At 43.6% G+C, this 16279-nt stretch overlaps 1 protein-coding gene and 2 long non-coding RNA genes across 17 annotated transcripts in view; 2 read left to right on the top strand and 1 right to left on the bottom strand.

Annotated features, from left to right (window-relative positions):
• LOC140901222 (uncharacterized) overlaps nucleotides 1-16279 on the top strand; it is a 42976-nt gene that overhangs the window by 13034 nt on the left and 13663 nt on the right. The gene's annotated exons all lie outside the window — the stretch shown is intronic.
• PTPN22 (protein tyrosine phosphatase non-receptor type 22) overlaps nucleotides 1-16279 on the bottom strand; it is a 37995-nt gene that overhangs the window by 10613 nt on the left and 11103 nt on the right. For 4 of the 10 annotated variants that reach the window (XM_073319637.2, XM_073319640.2, XM_073319644.2 and 1 more), the window contains exons 3-14: nucleotides 12650-12758; nucleotides 11819-11895; nucleotides 10605-10700; nucleotides 10136-10174; nucleotides 9598-9669; nucleotides 9423-9482; nucleotides 7952-8094; nucleotides 7033-7099; nucleotides 5593-5670; nucleotides 4970-5062; nucleotides 2956-3032; nucleotides 1547-2340 (exon numbers count right to left, since the gene is read on the bottom strand). In XM_073319637.2, the coding sequence (XP_073175738.1) occupies nucleotides 1547-2340; nucleotides 2956-3032; nucleotides 4970-5062; nucleotides 5593-5670; nucleotides 7033-7099; nucleotides 7952-8094; nucleotides 9423-9482; nucleotides 9598-9669; nucleotides 10136-10174; nucleotides 10605-10700; nucleotides 11819-11895; nucleotides 12650-12758 (1705 nt within the window). Of the gene's footprint in view, nucleotides 1-1546; nucleotides 2341-2955; nucleotides 3033-4969; nucleotides 5063-5592; nucleotides 5671-7032; nucleotides 7100-7951; nucleotides 8095-9422; nucleotides 9483-9597; nucleotides 9670-10135; nucleotides 10175-10599; nucleotides 11896-12649; nucleotides 12759-16279 lie in introns of those variants that run through there. The other 6 variants (XM_073319638.2, XM_073319645.1, XM_073319646.1 and 3 more) reach the window with 6 other exon arrangements.
• Nucleotides 1549-12759, top strand: LOC144929626 (uncharacterized). The gene is made up of 2 exons (XR_013634878.1): nucleotides 1549-3615; nucleotides 9834-12759. It is a non-coding gene; the product is annotated as an uncharacterized LOC144929626 (long non-coding RNA).

The following is a 16279-nucleotide window of genomic DNA, read 5'->3' as shown; positions in this document are numbered from 1 at the left end:
CCCTACAAAGCTGTGCAGCCTTGAGAACTGACTCACCCAAGTCATTTAGTCCACCTCAAACATCTAATATAAACCAATTGTTGACAATCCATCTTCCCACCAAGAAAAAAATCATCACCATTTTCCCAGGCTGTAAGGGATACCCCCATAAGCAATCCACAGAGCTTGAATCCCATCCATCTTGAGCCCTGGCAGCTGTTACCCAACCAGGCACCATAGATTGTGATCAAAATCTTCTAAAACTTTATTTTTAAAATCTAGGTATATTCCAATATGATTTCCACTTGCTCTAGATAATTATAAAACTGTGTGCCTGCTGTGTCAGCAACAGAACACCCATTGTGGAGCAGGATCAGTTCCTATGCATGTTAACCTGCATAAACTTAAAATTAACATTGTTACTACTAGGTGGCAGTTGTGTTGGTAGCTATGCCAACCTAAACTCCAGTATAACACCTTCAGTCGGGGATTAGGGGTCTGAAATCCCACAGAAAGCTGGAGAATTTCCAATGATGGAGGGACCTCAGAGCACTTTTGACATTTGGGTCCTAAAGAGCCTGAACAGAGCAAAGGTGGTTTTAGTTTTATTTATTTTTTACTCCACACCTACAGCAATTCCAAAGTAACTGACAAATATTGCACTGATACCATTGACTTGGACATGAAGAGAACAATCCTGTACCCAATGGAAACTGTGGAGTAAACTTTATGTGGGCAGAATGTAACTTTTCAGGCTTAAGTTCAGCCAGAACACCAGGAGTGAAATCCTGGCCCTATTTATCTCAGTGGGAGTTTTGCCACTCACTACAATAGAGCCAGTATTTTCCCCAGGGTTCCCATCCAGAATTCTTTCAGAAACAGCTATGGAATCTTTAAATGACTGAGGGAAGGGATCCTTAGAGGAGTCACTAAAACCACTTCCGACAGCTCCCTTGGTTTTCCGTGGAGTGATCCAATCCAAGTACTAATCAAACCCAACCTTGGTTATCTTATATCTGCCGAGGTCACAGCCTGAGGTGACATGGTAGCATAGAGCAGAAGTATTAGAGGGATTCTGATGGTCATGCTACCCCAGAAAATTATGGCAATTTCTATGGAAAACTGAGGCAGAATCAACAGTTTGAAGCCCAGTTCTACCCACCACTCTATGGTTGTGGTTTCTACTGAAGTCAGAAGGAACATTTGAGTCCTTTGTCCAACTGACAGGTTTCAGAGTAGCAGCCGTGTTAGTCTGTATCCACAAAAAGAAAAGGAGTACTTGTGGCACCTTAGAGACTAACAAATTTATTTGAGCATAAGCTTTCGTGAGCTACAGCTGAAGTGAAGTGAGCTGTAGCTCACGAAAGCTTACGCTCAGATAAATTTGTTAGTCTTTAAGGTGCCACAAGTACTCCTTTTCTTTTTGTCCAACTGAGTGGGAGTTCTGGATTTGGAAACAGAACAGGCTGCAGGAAAATCCTATGTGAATTTCAAAAAGGTATCACACAACACCGGGTAAGACCCCGGAATAAGTGAGCTCAGATGGCAACACTGCCAAACAGCTTACTCTGCAAGGATGCCTGCCTACCATCCATTGGGTGAACATGCTGGGACAGAGATGTTGTCACTGGAGGACTGGCCATAGTAGAATCCAAGGGCTGGATTGTGGAAGTTGCAGCAGGGAAAGAAAGAGAAACTGTTTCATACAGCTCTGAAAAGTAGTCAGTAAACATCGGGGATCCTGGATCATCTGAAGAGAGCGAAGAAAAGTAAGGGTCTTCCGCCGAGCAACAATGTGAGGAAGGATGTGGGCCACTGCTCATGTGCCGCGGGGCAGCGTCTGCCAGTCTGCTTAAATGGTTCAGTTCAACAGAAGAAAAGTCTGTCTGCCTCTTAACCTCAAAGCCCACAGAACTGCAGGAGTTTGGTAGCCAGGGGTCCAAAGAGGGTACTGCATCCCCTCCATCCAGTTCCTGGGTGTCTCTCTGTTGCAGCAACTCAAAAGGAGTTGATTTGGTTTGTATTAATGGGGCCTTGACACTAGGGTTTCCCCTACATGCAGCTGTAGATTTCAGATTCAGAGGAAGCTCCTCAGAAAAACTGCTGATCAAGTCTAAGCTGTGATGTTTCTGGAGTGGTTCCCCAGACAGCAGAGTGTCCCATTTCGCAGCGGCACCTGCATTCTTGCTGCTGCTGAAGTTCAAGGCCCCAGAAGAAAGGGCTTGTCTAATGGGAGAAACACTGTGCCCATAGTTGTCATGTACTGTTGAGGGCCTACAGCTTGACGCATCAGTCAGTGATATTTCCCCTTGTACCATATGATCAGAACTTTGATGTAGCTCCTGTTCCCCTCGTGCTGAACTGCAATAAAGTACAATTATATGAGAGCAGAACTATTTACTGCTCAGAAATCCCCATTACTCTATAAGCAGAGCTCCACAGTGTTTTAACCCCAATGTCCACACAAGAGCAAGTCCCCAACAGTCCTTGCCATGTTTTTAGGGGGAAGCTCATCCTGTGCATTGAGCCTACACAATGCTTGTGGATCAATGAAGTCATGATTGAGCCTTACTTTGAGGGCTTAAGCCATGAATAAACCTGTGCTAGCCCCTCTGCATGGGTGAATTTTACCAAACAGCAAAATAAGTGTTTTCCTGATCAAAACAGAAGATGCAAATCAAAATCAATCTTTCTTCTAAAATATATTGAAAAAGAGACCCATATAAAATGGACATTTGGTACCTGAATCTTTGTAGGCAATTACCATGTCCGTGTCTCCCTAAAAAAGTGTCTATTTTTGTTTCAGTGTTTTGTGTGCGCTTATTATGACCATTCTCTATAGACACACACAGGATCTAAGTGCTAGAAGAACAGCCACATCGCCAGCTGATTACATAATGTTATTTCATCCTGGAATTGGAAGTCACTGGCGCATGGCACTTGCACCATGTGTGTCTAGATTAGACCTGCCCTTACCAGCTCGGTAGTGTCAGAGAATAAGTTTCTTCCAGTGGGTTCAGAAGCGGCTGGAGCCTTGGATGGTTTGTTTGAATCTATTGAAAGAGAAGGTTAGCTCATATTATAGCAAGACTGTCAAGGAAGCATGCAGGCAATTCACAAGGTTTCATTTCACTTTGTTATTCCTGGTGATTGGCTCTGCCAACTACCTCTGCCTACCATTGATTATTTGGAAATGGAAATGCAGGAACAGCAGAAACAGACACTGTCTTATTGGAAGATGCATTACATATGTTTTTACAAGAATCAGACTCTTCCCCAAAAAGTTTGCAATGTCTGTGCAGCTGGCTGTGCTTCTAGGACCCACCTGCTATCTGGCTAGGTGGAAGTTGGTTTTTCTTTTGACACTTTAGTTGTGCGCTCATGCCCTTCTTTTGGTAAAGTGTTTTCAAAGGACAGCCAGGTCTCTGCAACTGAGAAGGTTTGGCCAAGAGCTGTAAAACCACATCCGGACTCAAGTGTTTCTCTGCTTTCTGTCTCAACCTGGACTCACATCTGCACCTAACCATGTGACTGTCCACAGCACAAGAGAAGGAAGCTGACTCCCACAATCTGCTCAACCAAGTCTGGCTGAGAAGTCTCTGCAAATACCAATTTATTACAGCATGTCAAACTCAGGTACATATTTTAAAGGGTTCAGTTTGAAAGTTGGGCTTTATTGTGGAGTCAGTCTGAAGACCTTTGCTGAACATGCCAGATATTTTTCATTGTAAGCCCTATTTCCACCCCCTTGTAACTGAAGTTTTTCAGTCTGAGTCTGTTTAGAAATGCTTTTTTTTTTCCCCCTCAAAACAGCCAGACAAGCCATGTTTGAGGTGGAGGGCTCTGAGCAATTATAACAAAGAAAGGTCAGAATTAAGAAGTGTTTAACTCTGTTTGGGATGTTACAATTCAAATATGACTTGACCACATAATTTTAGACTCAGACACTTCATCCTACATCAGAACTAGTCCACAGGGCTTGAAAAGATGTGGCTGAGGAATTTACATGTATGTTTTCACTGTACATTTTAGCCTCTCTTCTTCTAGGAGTTAGCTGTAATGGGCATTATCTAGCGCAGCTCCTATCTACTTTGTTGGGAGCAGAACCTTTTGTATGTCTTTGATTTGTGTTTTGTTCTCTTACAGTAGATTTTTCTCAGGGGAATTCAGGATCTCTTTTATATTGTTAGATTCTAGTCAAAGCTACCGGAGATGAATAAAAGAGGTGCAGGGCCCAAGCCTGGATTGACAGCTGCTGCTGCCTATATGGCATCTCTCAAAGCAACATGTTAATACTAGCTTTTGCCTCTTATCGCATCATCCATCCCATTTGGCCAATGCTGCCAGTTTGACCGCCCACCTGTCCAATGAATTCTGAAACTTTCATCTGAAACATGGACAGCCTTCTTGAACTAATCCATAAGGACACTATGCTCCTCTCCTTTTGATCCCTCCTCAAGACCCAGCTCTGCTGGGATGCCTACAATAAATCAGCCAGTTGAGATTGACAGTTTGGGGAAAGTCAATACTTTATTCATTCATTATAATAAACAATTAAACAAAAAAGCAAACAGAGCCCTCCTCTGCATCTTGCTACTGTAACAGGGATTGCATAATGAAGGGGAAGGCTGGGCTTGTGGTCAAGGCACTTGACTGGGATTCAGGAGATTTGGGTTCCATCTCTGGCTCAGACTTCCTGTAGGACTGTAATCTTTCTGCCTCTGTAGAGGGTTAGTGAGGATGAATGCAATAATGTGCATGTGGTGCTCTCATACTACAGTTTTGGGGACCGTACATGCACCTACATAGATTGGAGCCCCTTTGCGCAACCCTAATATAACCATTAAATGTACAAGAGCAGCAACTGCATTCCTTTATTGCAAATCACTTCCCAGTTCAGCAGGGCTTGGAGGAGTTTGAATCTGAGCTAACACATCTCAGCCATAAGAGGACAGCTAAAGGCAGTATGCATTGGGAGGACAAATCTTACCTCTGTGGCAGCAGAGTCTGACTGGACAGAGAGCACTTCAATCTGTCTTTTAAAGAGTTCGATCACAGCATCGTAGACCAACTCATACTGTTCCTAAATAGAAAACAGAAGAAACACAGGAGATGCAGGTATCCCCGTTACTCACATCCACTTCAGACAGCAGCCAGTTCATCTGAACCATGCAACATATTAGCTCTTACAGTGCTGGAAATTCCAGTCCTGGGATTAGGTGAATTCTCAGAAGGGGTTGTAGCTGCTGTTTTCAAATGGTCAAGGTTTGAGTATGTGTTAATAGCAACTGAACAAACATGTTGTGTACTGAACTTCCTCTTCAATACATCCCAGTTGAAGCCAGCTTCACTTACTGGATAGTAACTTGTTTCAGCATAGACAATCACAAGTAGTAAGCTACATCGTCATGTACTCATTTGGTTTCTCCTGATTAGCTTCTTTTGGGAGAGGGTTTTACAGAATACAAAGCAACATGCCTGCTGCACCCAGGGGCTTACCCCGCAGTGTAACAATACAAGTTTGGTTCTTGCAAACCCTGAAGAGAAGTTATGGGTCTGGTTTTATAGCAAGCATTTAGTGGCAATGACCTGCTTGGAGCTTTCTGAACATACCTTGGTTTGCACTATTGATGGCCTTTGTGTGCGCATTTCCTGGACCAGACTAAAAATACTGAAGTTCTCTGGAACAATCTTATAAAAGAGAGATCACGAGAAATTAGAAATGGGCCTGAACCAAAACCACTCCCAAATGGTGATGCAGTTCAGACCTGGATCCAAACTTCAGCCCCATTGTTACAAGTAATCTTTACTGCTTGTGATTTCTCCTTTGAGGTGGGAAATGATTCATCAACACATATCCTGTCCCATCTTCTACTCATTAGGAGGCATCCCCTTCTCTGACAACAGCATGAGAGACAAATACAAGTTCCATGGGGTGCAAAGAGAAGCTGAATTTATGGCAACCTGCCTCCGATGAAGTGAGCTGTAGCTCATGAAAGCTTATGCTCAAATAAATTTGTTAGTCTCTAAGGTGCCACAAGTACTCCTTTTCTTTCTGCTCTGAACTGTGATCTAGATGGATTTTAGTGTCACCATGATGCAGAAAATAGCCACTCCTAGGATCCTGTGTTGAGACAGGCATTCATTCAGGAATTACTTCACTTTATTTTTTTACTTCATTGCTTTTAATCTAGTTTTAGAAACCTGAATTTCTTACACTAAAGGACAGAGGATCAGGACTGCAGCCAGGCACAGGATTGCAGGCAAAAAGCCAGTTTAACAACTGGTGTCAGAGCAGTGGTAAAGCACTGTGACCTGCAGTTCAGGTAGGAGGGTAGCAACAGAAGAGAGGCTTTTATTGGCTCTTTATGTTTTAGATTGTTTTAAGGCCTCAGGAGTGGTTCATATCAGCATGTGGAGAGAACACAAGTCTGTGAGGAACAGTAAACAGTATGGAGGAGGAAGAGACAGGATGAAATTAGGACAACATGAAACAGTATGGAGTTTATTAAACTCATCTGACACTTAACTAATTAGCCTCTCACAGTTTGTATGGCAACTTCCAACTTACCTTTATGTATATATATTTCTTCTTACTATATGTTCCATTCCATGCATCCGATGAAGTGGGCTGTAGCCCATGAAAACTTATGCTCTAATAAATCTCTTAGTCTCTAAGGTGCCGCAAGTACTCCTGTTCTTTTTGCCTTCAAAGAGTTGGGCCAGCACAGGTGCTGGAACTAGGAGTTCTGCCGCACCCCCTGGCTTGAAGTAGTAATAGCAACCCTAATACATGGTTTCTGCATTCAGCACCCCCACTATAAAAATTGTTCCAGCACCGCTGTGGGCCTGAGAGAGTTTATGAGAGAATTAGCATGTGAAATATACTCAAAGGCAGCAAGAGAATTTGCTATAATTGGGAATATGATTCAAAAAAGACTGAGCCAGACACAGGCACTTTGAGGAGCAGAAGAGCCCAGGGTAAAAAGCAAGCACTGGGTAGGCATGCAGGAACACAAAAAGACTGATCCCAGGCACTGCTGAGATACTCACCCCATCCTTCAGCAGCTTCCAGGTATAATCAATGGCACAAATAACTCCTGTTCTCCCACAACCAGCACTGAAATAAAAATCGGAGCTCTGAGATTTGAGGAGGGGCTTTGTCTTCACTTATTACTTGACATTCAGCTCTATTTCTTCTGTGTTTTTATTCATGGATCAATACTGTTATTCTGCAACTGATGCAAATCCAAGTCCACATTGCCTACCCATGCACTGTATTTTGTGACCAAAGGCAGACCAATCATATCATATCATATATATATCCTATCAGTTCCATCCCTGAGCCGGCCTCCAATGATGCCTTAAGGAGGGAGCTGGCTGCTGACTCCAGTGCATTGCCCTGTTCATTTCAGCCATGTTACTCTAGAAGCAGCACCTCTAGTGCCTTACTGACTCCCACAGCACACTGCAGAGCAATCACGTCCACACAGGATTGCAATCTCTGCAAACCGATGTGGCAGCTATTCTTCCCTTGGCAACAGAAACGTAGATTTGCCAGATTGTGAGAGAGCATTGGTCCATCAAAACCAGTACCCTCTCTGCATCCATCAGACAACGCTGATTGATGAGCTGCAGGAGGATGAAAAATCCCATGTTGCACTTGAACAAATTCCTTTCATAAACCCTATGTGATCAGTTGATGCATGGGGACTGATTATATTTTTCTTGGTATGTAACTACAAATATAATTGTACATACAAATTAGCCAGCTTTTTTTCTACATCCAACCATTCAGTTTGCTCAGATACAGCTTCTGGCTTTAGAACTTACTCTCCTCAGACAGGGGATTTGACCTAAGACTTTAAAAAGTGACAGGCTTTTTAACCCCCACCTAAACAGAAAGAAAGAATCTATTCCATTCACCTGGGGCTAAATAACAGCATTTCCCTTGCCAGTAAAACCTCCTTACCTGCAGTGAATACAGATGGGGATGTTGTCACCTGCCTGGTAGCAGCGCATCTCCCAGATAAGCTTAAGGATGGGGTTGATGGAGGAGGGTACATCATGGTCTGGCCAGTTTTTATAATGGAACTGATAAACAGTGCGAATTACCTGTAAAAGAGAAGAAAGAGGAGGAGCTAAGGCCAGGAATTCTGTCAGTTTTACATGAGGAGAAAGCCCCATGTCTCAGATGTGCCAGTCGGTACAGAGCCTACAAACAGGTGTGGCCATTCCAAGATCAAAAAGGCATGAAAAAAGGCAGTCTGTGCTACACCCCCACCAGGCCCATTCACACTATATTTCCGACATACACCCTGTCTGCCACTCCGCAAATGTTCTCTTCGGCCTTCTTCATTTTACACGGCACTCTCTGTATTGCCTGCTAATAGTTTCTAGAGAGGAAACAGTGAGGCAAAGGCCTGGTTTATGCTAGGAAATTAGATCTATATAACTATAAAGAAAAGGAGTATTTGTGGCACCTTAGAGACTAACCAATTTATTTGAGCATAAGCTTTCGTGAGCTACAGCACACTTCATCGGAGCTGTAGCTCACGAAAGCTCATGCTCAAATAAATTGGTTAGTCTCTAAGGTGCCACAAGTACTCCTTTTCTTTTTGCGAATACAGACTAATACGGCTGTTACTCTGAAACCTATATAACTATGTTGCCCACATCCCTGAGTGATGCAGTTAAACTGACCAAACCCCAGCATAGACAGCACGAGGTCAATGGTAGAATTCTCCCTTTGACCCAGCTCCTGGTTCTCAGGGAAGTAGAGTAAGAAACGCTCCGCGTCGGTACAGTAGAACTTCAGAGTTACGAACACCTTGGGAATGGAAATTGTTTGCAACTCTGAAACGTTCGTAACTCTGAACAAAACGTTATGGTGGTTCTTTCAAAAGTTTACAACTGAACATTGACTTAATGCAGCTTTGAAACTTTACTATACAGAAGAAAAATGCTGCTTTCCTTTTTTTTTTTAAAAAAAAAGTAGTTTATGTTTAACACAGTACTGTACTGTAATTGCTTTTTTTTGTTGCTGCTGCTGCCCGAGTGCACTTCCAGTTCCAAGTGAGGTGTGCGGTTGACTGGTCAGTCCGTAATCCTGAGGTTCGACTCTTGTGTTTTCACTGAAGTGGTACGGCTGCGCCGCTGCTGCGTTTTAAAGTGTGGACAAGCCCTACGTTTTTCTTATCCAGAGAATATCTCAGCTAAAACAGCTGCAGAAATTAGGGTTTGACAACTTGGCTATTTTTACTTTCTTTAGTATATAATCACTATGGAATAAAAAAATAACACGCTGTGGAATATTGGCAGCTCCTTCAAAGCTTACTGTAGAAACCCTGTATCTCCTGCAGTCAACAACGGTACCGTTTGATTAGAATAAGCGCAGTAAAGCCAGTTAGATGCTCTTCCTGCCTGACCATTTCCCTACTTACGTTGTTCAGTGTCACCTTTAGAGTCCGAATCACATATTCAGTTTTCTTTTCCTCCAATTCCTGCAGAAGCAATACATTAGTCACTTTCTGCAGATACGTGGCACTGGTTTCCATAAAGGGTGCCACAGATTGTGGAACACTTGTTAGGCATGATGGAAAAGGCTGATGTACTTACACAAGTGATGGTGAAAGGACCACACCGGAGTGGGGAATTGCCCACCTCAACCCAGTACCGCTCACACTTTTTCTATTATAAAAAGCAGGAAGAGTCTGTAGTTATTTGTCTCTACACCTGCCTGCCATGTCTCCTGCCTTGTCTTCCCCAATGGACAGTTATTTGTTTCGAAATGCCTGGCTTTTGTTGCTGAGCTGACTCTTGTCTCCTTCTTCCTTGGGGCTCCCAATACACAGTTTCTCCAGAGAGACAGCACCACTTTCTGATGATTCAAGCACCTGCTTGGCTGCTGGAGCGAGCCACCAACATCACAGTGTGTGATCTACAGAGACCTCTCTCTCTTGCAGAAGCTAATCTCACTCTCAGAACCAGTTTGGAGATGACTGAACAAAATCGTGTGCATTTGGGAGTCTCCAGAGATGAACTATTCACTGATTTCTGAATATGAACTAATTCTTTGTGAAACCCAATGGAAATGCACATTTTTCCTCCCCCTGGTGACACCAAGACACTGGCTCCATGCTCCGACATTACTCACCTTCCCCATTTCAAACTCCATGCAAGCCATAACCACAATCTGTAAAAATAAAGTACATAAAAGCCTGAATGTCTCTTAATCAGGGGAGAAAGGCAGATTTTAGATAGGATAGTTAAGTAGCGGTCAGGGATATTTATCAGTTGTGAGAAAAATTATTTTGGGCCATCATATGGCTCTCTTATTCTGATGCTTCTCAGCTAGGCAAAATCTGGGCACTGTTCACAGCATGGGTGCCAGAGACCTTTCAGCTCCAAAGCTCTCCCATGGAAGACTGTCATGAGACAATACTCATCCATCATGCTGTTTTTGATAAAGACTCTCATGAAAAATGCAGTGAGCATGGTGCACAACTCATGACCCTGAAACACTGACAGCACATACCCATTATCCAGCCAGTAACACAAATACACAGGGACTTTATAGCAAAGCTGTAAAAATACATAACAGAAAGCACCAATCTGCACCTTACCAGGACTTCATATTCCCAAATCATCCTCCAGAAGTCAAGAACAGTGGTGGAGAGAGGACCCTGGGTAGCTATATAAGTCCTCGGCCCATATACCCCCTAAAATGAAATTCAGATTGCATATGAATATAATATTTGTATGGGCACTAAGCACCCGAAGAGACAGAGCTAACTATAATTTAGAACTGTACTGCATTTACATGAAAAGACTAATGTGCTTTAATGACTAGGACAACTGTAGTTCCTTCAGTTTTTTGTCTGGCTCTCTGAAAAGCTATGCGTTTTAGCCCCTGCAATATCACTAGTTGGACTGACAGTCCAGTCAACAGCTGACTAGCAGAATCTACCCTTCTCTACTGATAGTGAGAGATGGGTTTGGAACAACCCTCGCCCCTCACTTCCAACCAGCATCAATTTTTTTCTATTTTTCGGGGGAGCTTGGTGACAAATGTTCAAAATACTGATCTGGTCCATATTTTGCAGTTGGGCATATCCCTACTTGTTAATATCCTGGTCTGGCATCCTTTGTAATGGTCTGTACCCTGTACAAAGTGGTTAGGCAACATTCCTTGGCACAGATGGAGGGAAATATCTCTGCTTCAACCACAGCAAGGGGAGAGGCGTTTACAAACTGAACAAAGCTGTAGGGGTGGAGGAACGAGGTACTGACTTGCCCCTTGTTTCTTGCTGGCCACAGATGCCTCGAGTTCTACTGATGTAATTGGGTCTCAGCACTGATGTGGGTGCAGAGCTTCCTGTCTGAGCAGTGGTGTCAGAGGCCTTTGCTAGTGGCAGACAGTGTAGAGTCACGCGCCATTGAACACATACACACAAAGGAATATAAAGCTGATGGGGGACACAGGGCTCTGAGCTTGGAGCTGTGATGTGAAAACTGCTCCCCTCCCCAAAATCATGCACTTCTCATATACCAAAGCTTGGCTTCCTGGACATTTTAAGGGGTGTTGATATGGAGGGTTCTCAAAGGTCTCCTTAATTTCCTGCCAATTTCATTATCACCCCCACCATGGTGAGCAACCCCATAGCCAATGAGGATGGGACGGAGCTCCCTCCAGACTCTGGTACAGCTCTAGATGTATGTACTTATTCTATATCAGCCTGCCACTGTCTGCTCATTCCTTGCAGCACTGCCATGGGAGCTGCCTTTTCACAGCTCAGTGTGATGCACTTGGAAGTATGTACTACAAACCAGGCAATACCTTGATGAAGTTGGCATTTATGTAATGAGAATCTTTATCTGATGTGATGAGGGAGAGCTCCACTCTGCTGTGATCAACTGCAGGGGAGAGAGAAAGGAGTAATTATTGTTTTTATTGTATCACATTAGAGCCTAGAAGATCCAAGTTTTGTAGATTTTAAGGCAAAAGGGACCATTATGATCATCTAGTCTGACCTTCTGCCCAGCATAGGTAATAGAATTTCTTATTGTGATTCCTTCATCAAGCCCATATCTTATAATTGAGCTAGAGCACATTTAAATCAAGGCCCATTGTAGTAGACGTTGTACAAGTACATAGTATGACAGTCTCTGCCCTGAAGAACTTACATGGAATTAATGTGTCCCAGAGACATCTCTGTCTAAGCCTTACTTCTCTGAAGTTGGACAGCATGCACATTATACAGCAGACTTTCATGTAACAACTTACCTGATAAATAAGAAAAAATATTTTCCCCTACTGAATAACCTACAAATCCCCACAACTATGTATATACATTAAAATATTAAAATGTGACATCTTAAATATGAGTCATGGCATTCAAAGCATATTAGGAGTTGGTCTGTGGAGGGTCACATGGATATATGCACAGGTATGTCTATCTGATGAGCGTAGGAGAGCATGTGCTTATGTATGCATGTCCTGATGTGTGCTGCATAGCCTACATTGGTGTATGCATGCCCATACATGCTAGGCTTACATACTGATGTCTATATCCACGTATGTACTGGGCAGGGGAGGAGGGAGAAGCTAGTATGACAATAACTGGTAAGAAAGAAAGCCTAACTTGCAAATTTGGTATTTTCAACCTACAGGGTAAGATGTCCTTGTATCGATTTTTCTTGATGTTTTCTGGTTGCTCAGACGCTGCAGTAGGGTATATTCTGTCTGATCTGTATTTTGTTGATTGCCTTTTCAGTTTCTGCAGTAAAACAATGGAACAGATTAAAGCGAATGATGTACAGGCAGCACAGTGCTAGAGAGCATGTCTGACGGTCCCTAGGGGGCCAGACTCGCCACCACAAAGCAAGGTCTGCACAATTAATTCTTTCCTGATTGGCCTCTCTCGAGGCACTTAGCACGAACAGAGCAACAGTAGCCACTCGAGAACCATTTTGCAGCCAGGACTTCTTTGAAGACCAGAAAGTCTGCATGCTGAGCTGGGGACGCTAGAGGCTCTGACACAGGCTTTTGAAGTGCCTCTTTAGAAAGTTATACATTTATATGGAACACAAAACTTCTGCCGTACAAACTTATCATTTTCAGCATAAATGCCAAGCAGACAACAGACAATAGTGACATTAAGCTATCTCCAACAAATGACAAGCAATTCACTTTTCTCACACTGTAGCGAAGAACTGAAGCATCTTTGTCAAATAATCTCTGGTTTGTGGTACCACCTGAATTAGACTGAGCTGTGAAACAAGAGGAACTGAAGAAAAGCAATTGCAGGTACTGCTGAACGGGATTCTAAAAAAGCCAACACATGGCTCCAAGAGACCTCTAATAAGTCTCTCTTTGGTAGGGTAAGGCTGCTGCATTGTGGATTTTTTCCCCTGCTGCCAGAGAGGTTATATGGAGTTTTGCTGGTGCAGTGTAAAAGGATTTGTGATTTCACTGGGCTGAGCCGTTAGAAACACACCCTTTGCTTCACTACACATTGGCCTTTAAAAGTACTAAACATTTTATTATTACTGCCCCCATTTCTTAATGGTAACATCTGGCCCACTGTGCTCGGTGGTATGACAGGCAAGGAATTAATGCTGCTGAATTTCAAACCAGACCATGAGGGATGGTCCCAACACCTCTGTGCTTTGAAATCCTGAAGTCTAGTGCTCACCTTCCTATTGCTCCTGGAGTTGTGTTATTGTGCAGATCTTTTGTTGCTATGGAATGATTCTAGGAAACGATGGCCTGTTCCATGCTGGCCTTAGTTCTGGCATTTCTGCCCCTGGCAGACCCTAGAGTTTAGTCTCTGGGGAGACTAATGCAAGGGTGCCTGCCAGAGGATTTGAGTGAGGAGCCTCCATCCTGTCTGACAGAGCTGATGCTTTCTTATGCCCTTATAGCCCATTTCATGGTAGCTCTGTGGTTACCTCTGGGATTTGGAGATGAAGAACAGCAAATAAAAAGCTTTGGGCTAAAAGTACAAGGTCACTCAGGCTAATGTTCCCCTTTAGAAGGAACATGTCAGAAAGTTCCTGCTTCAGTTACTGGGGCATGCTGGATGGGCAAGGGGGAGGCTGCACAGCTTTTCTTTGCATTTAATATGCATTGAATTACCAGCTGAGGCTGCTCTCCGACAGGATGTGGAAAGCGTGGCTAACCAATCAGGCATTAGGGGAAAAACAAAACACATTGGTCTCATGACACTTGGACAAAAATAGCTCTGTGGTCTGGTGCGGGAGCACTGAGAAGCTGGCATCCCCAAGGGAAAGATGCACTTGGAAGGTAGTTTTCTCCTAAAAACTAACAGGTTCGACTCATAGGTTTATAGGAGCAGAACTCTGCATTTGCCCTCTAGTTGAGGGATCACCCAGCAGTTTGCCAGAAACTCATGAGAGGCAACTAAACTAATTTGCATCAAACAACTGGATAGCAGCACACTTCCTATTTAATAAAGGAGGTGCAGCCCATGAGGACTACAGTCCTAGCAAGCAGTGCTTTCATGATCCCACTTTCTCTGCTGTGTATTGTGCAAGGGAGAAGGTCAGAGCTAGTATCTGCTTACAATTCTGTTACATTTTCAAAGTAAATGTAGTCCTTGCACACAGACGACTGCGAATTTGGAGAAATTGAGCGCACATTTAGGGATTGCATTAATAAAAGGAAAGACTGAGTTTGGAACATTGTGAAAGGTATAGAAAAAGAAACTAGAGAAAGTGTTATTTACCCTTTCATACAATACAAAACCAGGGATCACACAATGAAATTTAAAAAAAGGGAAATACTTTTCCACACAATGTACAACTAACCTGTGAAACTCATTGCCATGGGAAGTTGTGGTGGCCAAAAGTGGAACTGGGTTAAAAAAAGAACTAGATAAGTTCATGGAGGATAGGTCCATCAATGGGTATTAGCCAAGATGGTTGGACATTACCCCGTGCACCACCTCTGGGGAGACCCTAAACCTCTGACTGCCAGAAGCCATGAATGGAAGACGGGGGTGGATGACTCCATACCTGCCTTATTCTGTACACTCCCTCTGACGCTCTGGTAAGGGCCACTGTTGGACTGAGGACACTGGCAAGATGGACCATGATCTGACTCAGTATGGCAGCTCTACTTTAAGCCCCATTTATCTTTTAATCAATGTGGACAGAATTAGTCACAGTACAAATAATTACTCAGAACTATTATTCAAACAGCTACTATTCATTAACAACTCTTTCTCCATCCCCAAATAAAAAAAAAAGTTGTTTATGTGCCTGTTAGCAGCAGCAAGAGTCCCAGCCAGACATCCCAGGAGGCTGAAGTTCCCTGCTTACATGCAGGGGCCAGGGCAGATGCTGTGCAGACATGGCACCAGCCTGCTTCAGGCCTGATGTGGAGGAAAAACCAGCCTCTGTGGCACTTCTGCTGAGACTGCCAAGGAAGAGGCCAGTCATGGTGGTCATTTCAGTAACACAGAAACATGCCCACTAGAAAGCAGACTTAAACCCCAACTCATTTCACGGCACTGAACAGCCATCAGGTGGTAAGAGCTTTCCATCACTACTAAACTGGGTTGGATTTGAAATCAGACTTGAAGGTGAAGCTTCTGTATCTCATGACCAATCTCCTGAGCCAACGAGTCAGCAACACTCACTCTCAATTGTTTCCCTCAAGCTGTGAAGCCCACTGGTTGCACAGGACTCTCAAGCAGAGCCCATCCACCCCATCCCAAGGATTTGGGAGCCTATCAGTTGAATACAGTAGAGTCCAAAGGTAGAAGAAAACTCTGCCCAAGAAGTTTTCATTCACCGTGCTTCAATCCACACACCTACAAGACCTGGGTTTCAAAGAGCTCTCCAGTCAGAAAAGGGGGAAGGATTCCTTCTTAGCAGGTCCACCTGCTTGTGGAGATGTACAGGCCCTGTGGTACCATGAGGAATTGCCATTGTGCTTTGACTTATGGCTGAGTGAAGCTAGCACAGAGCTGCAACGAGGCACAGGGAGGCAGTGAGCTGGTGTGGAGGAGACTGGTTTCAAGGCCCACACTATAGACCTGTTATGGTCCTGTTTCCCTTTTGCCTGTTGTTCTGGACTCCGTGAGGTGAGTGACTTTGTAGTTTTTTGTACACACTTATGGCTTTTATGGGTGTCTTGTGACAAAGAAATCTGCAATGTGGGGTTTTGGAACGAGGACTATGGAAGGAGTTATAATTAATTTTATTTCCAGTTCTTTTTCAGACTGATCTTTAGGGAGCAAATCCCACTCCTAACAGTTTAGTTCAGGGCAGC

Source organism: Lepidochelys kempii, chromosome 21 (assembly GCF_965140285.1).
Source record: "Lepidochelys kempii isolate rLepKem1 chromosome 21, rLepKem1.hap1, whole genome shotgun sequence".
In the NCBI taxonomy this organism is placed as follows: Eukaryota; Metazoa; Chordata; order Testudines; family Cheloniidae; genus Lepidochelys; species Lepidochelys kempii.
This window is presented reverse-complemented; position numbering and strand designations above follow the sequence as displayed.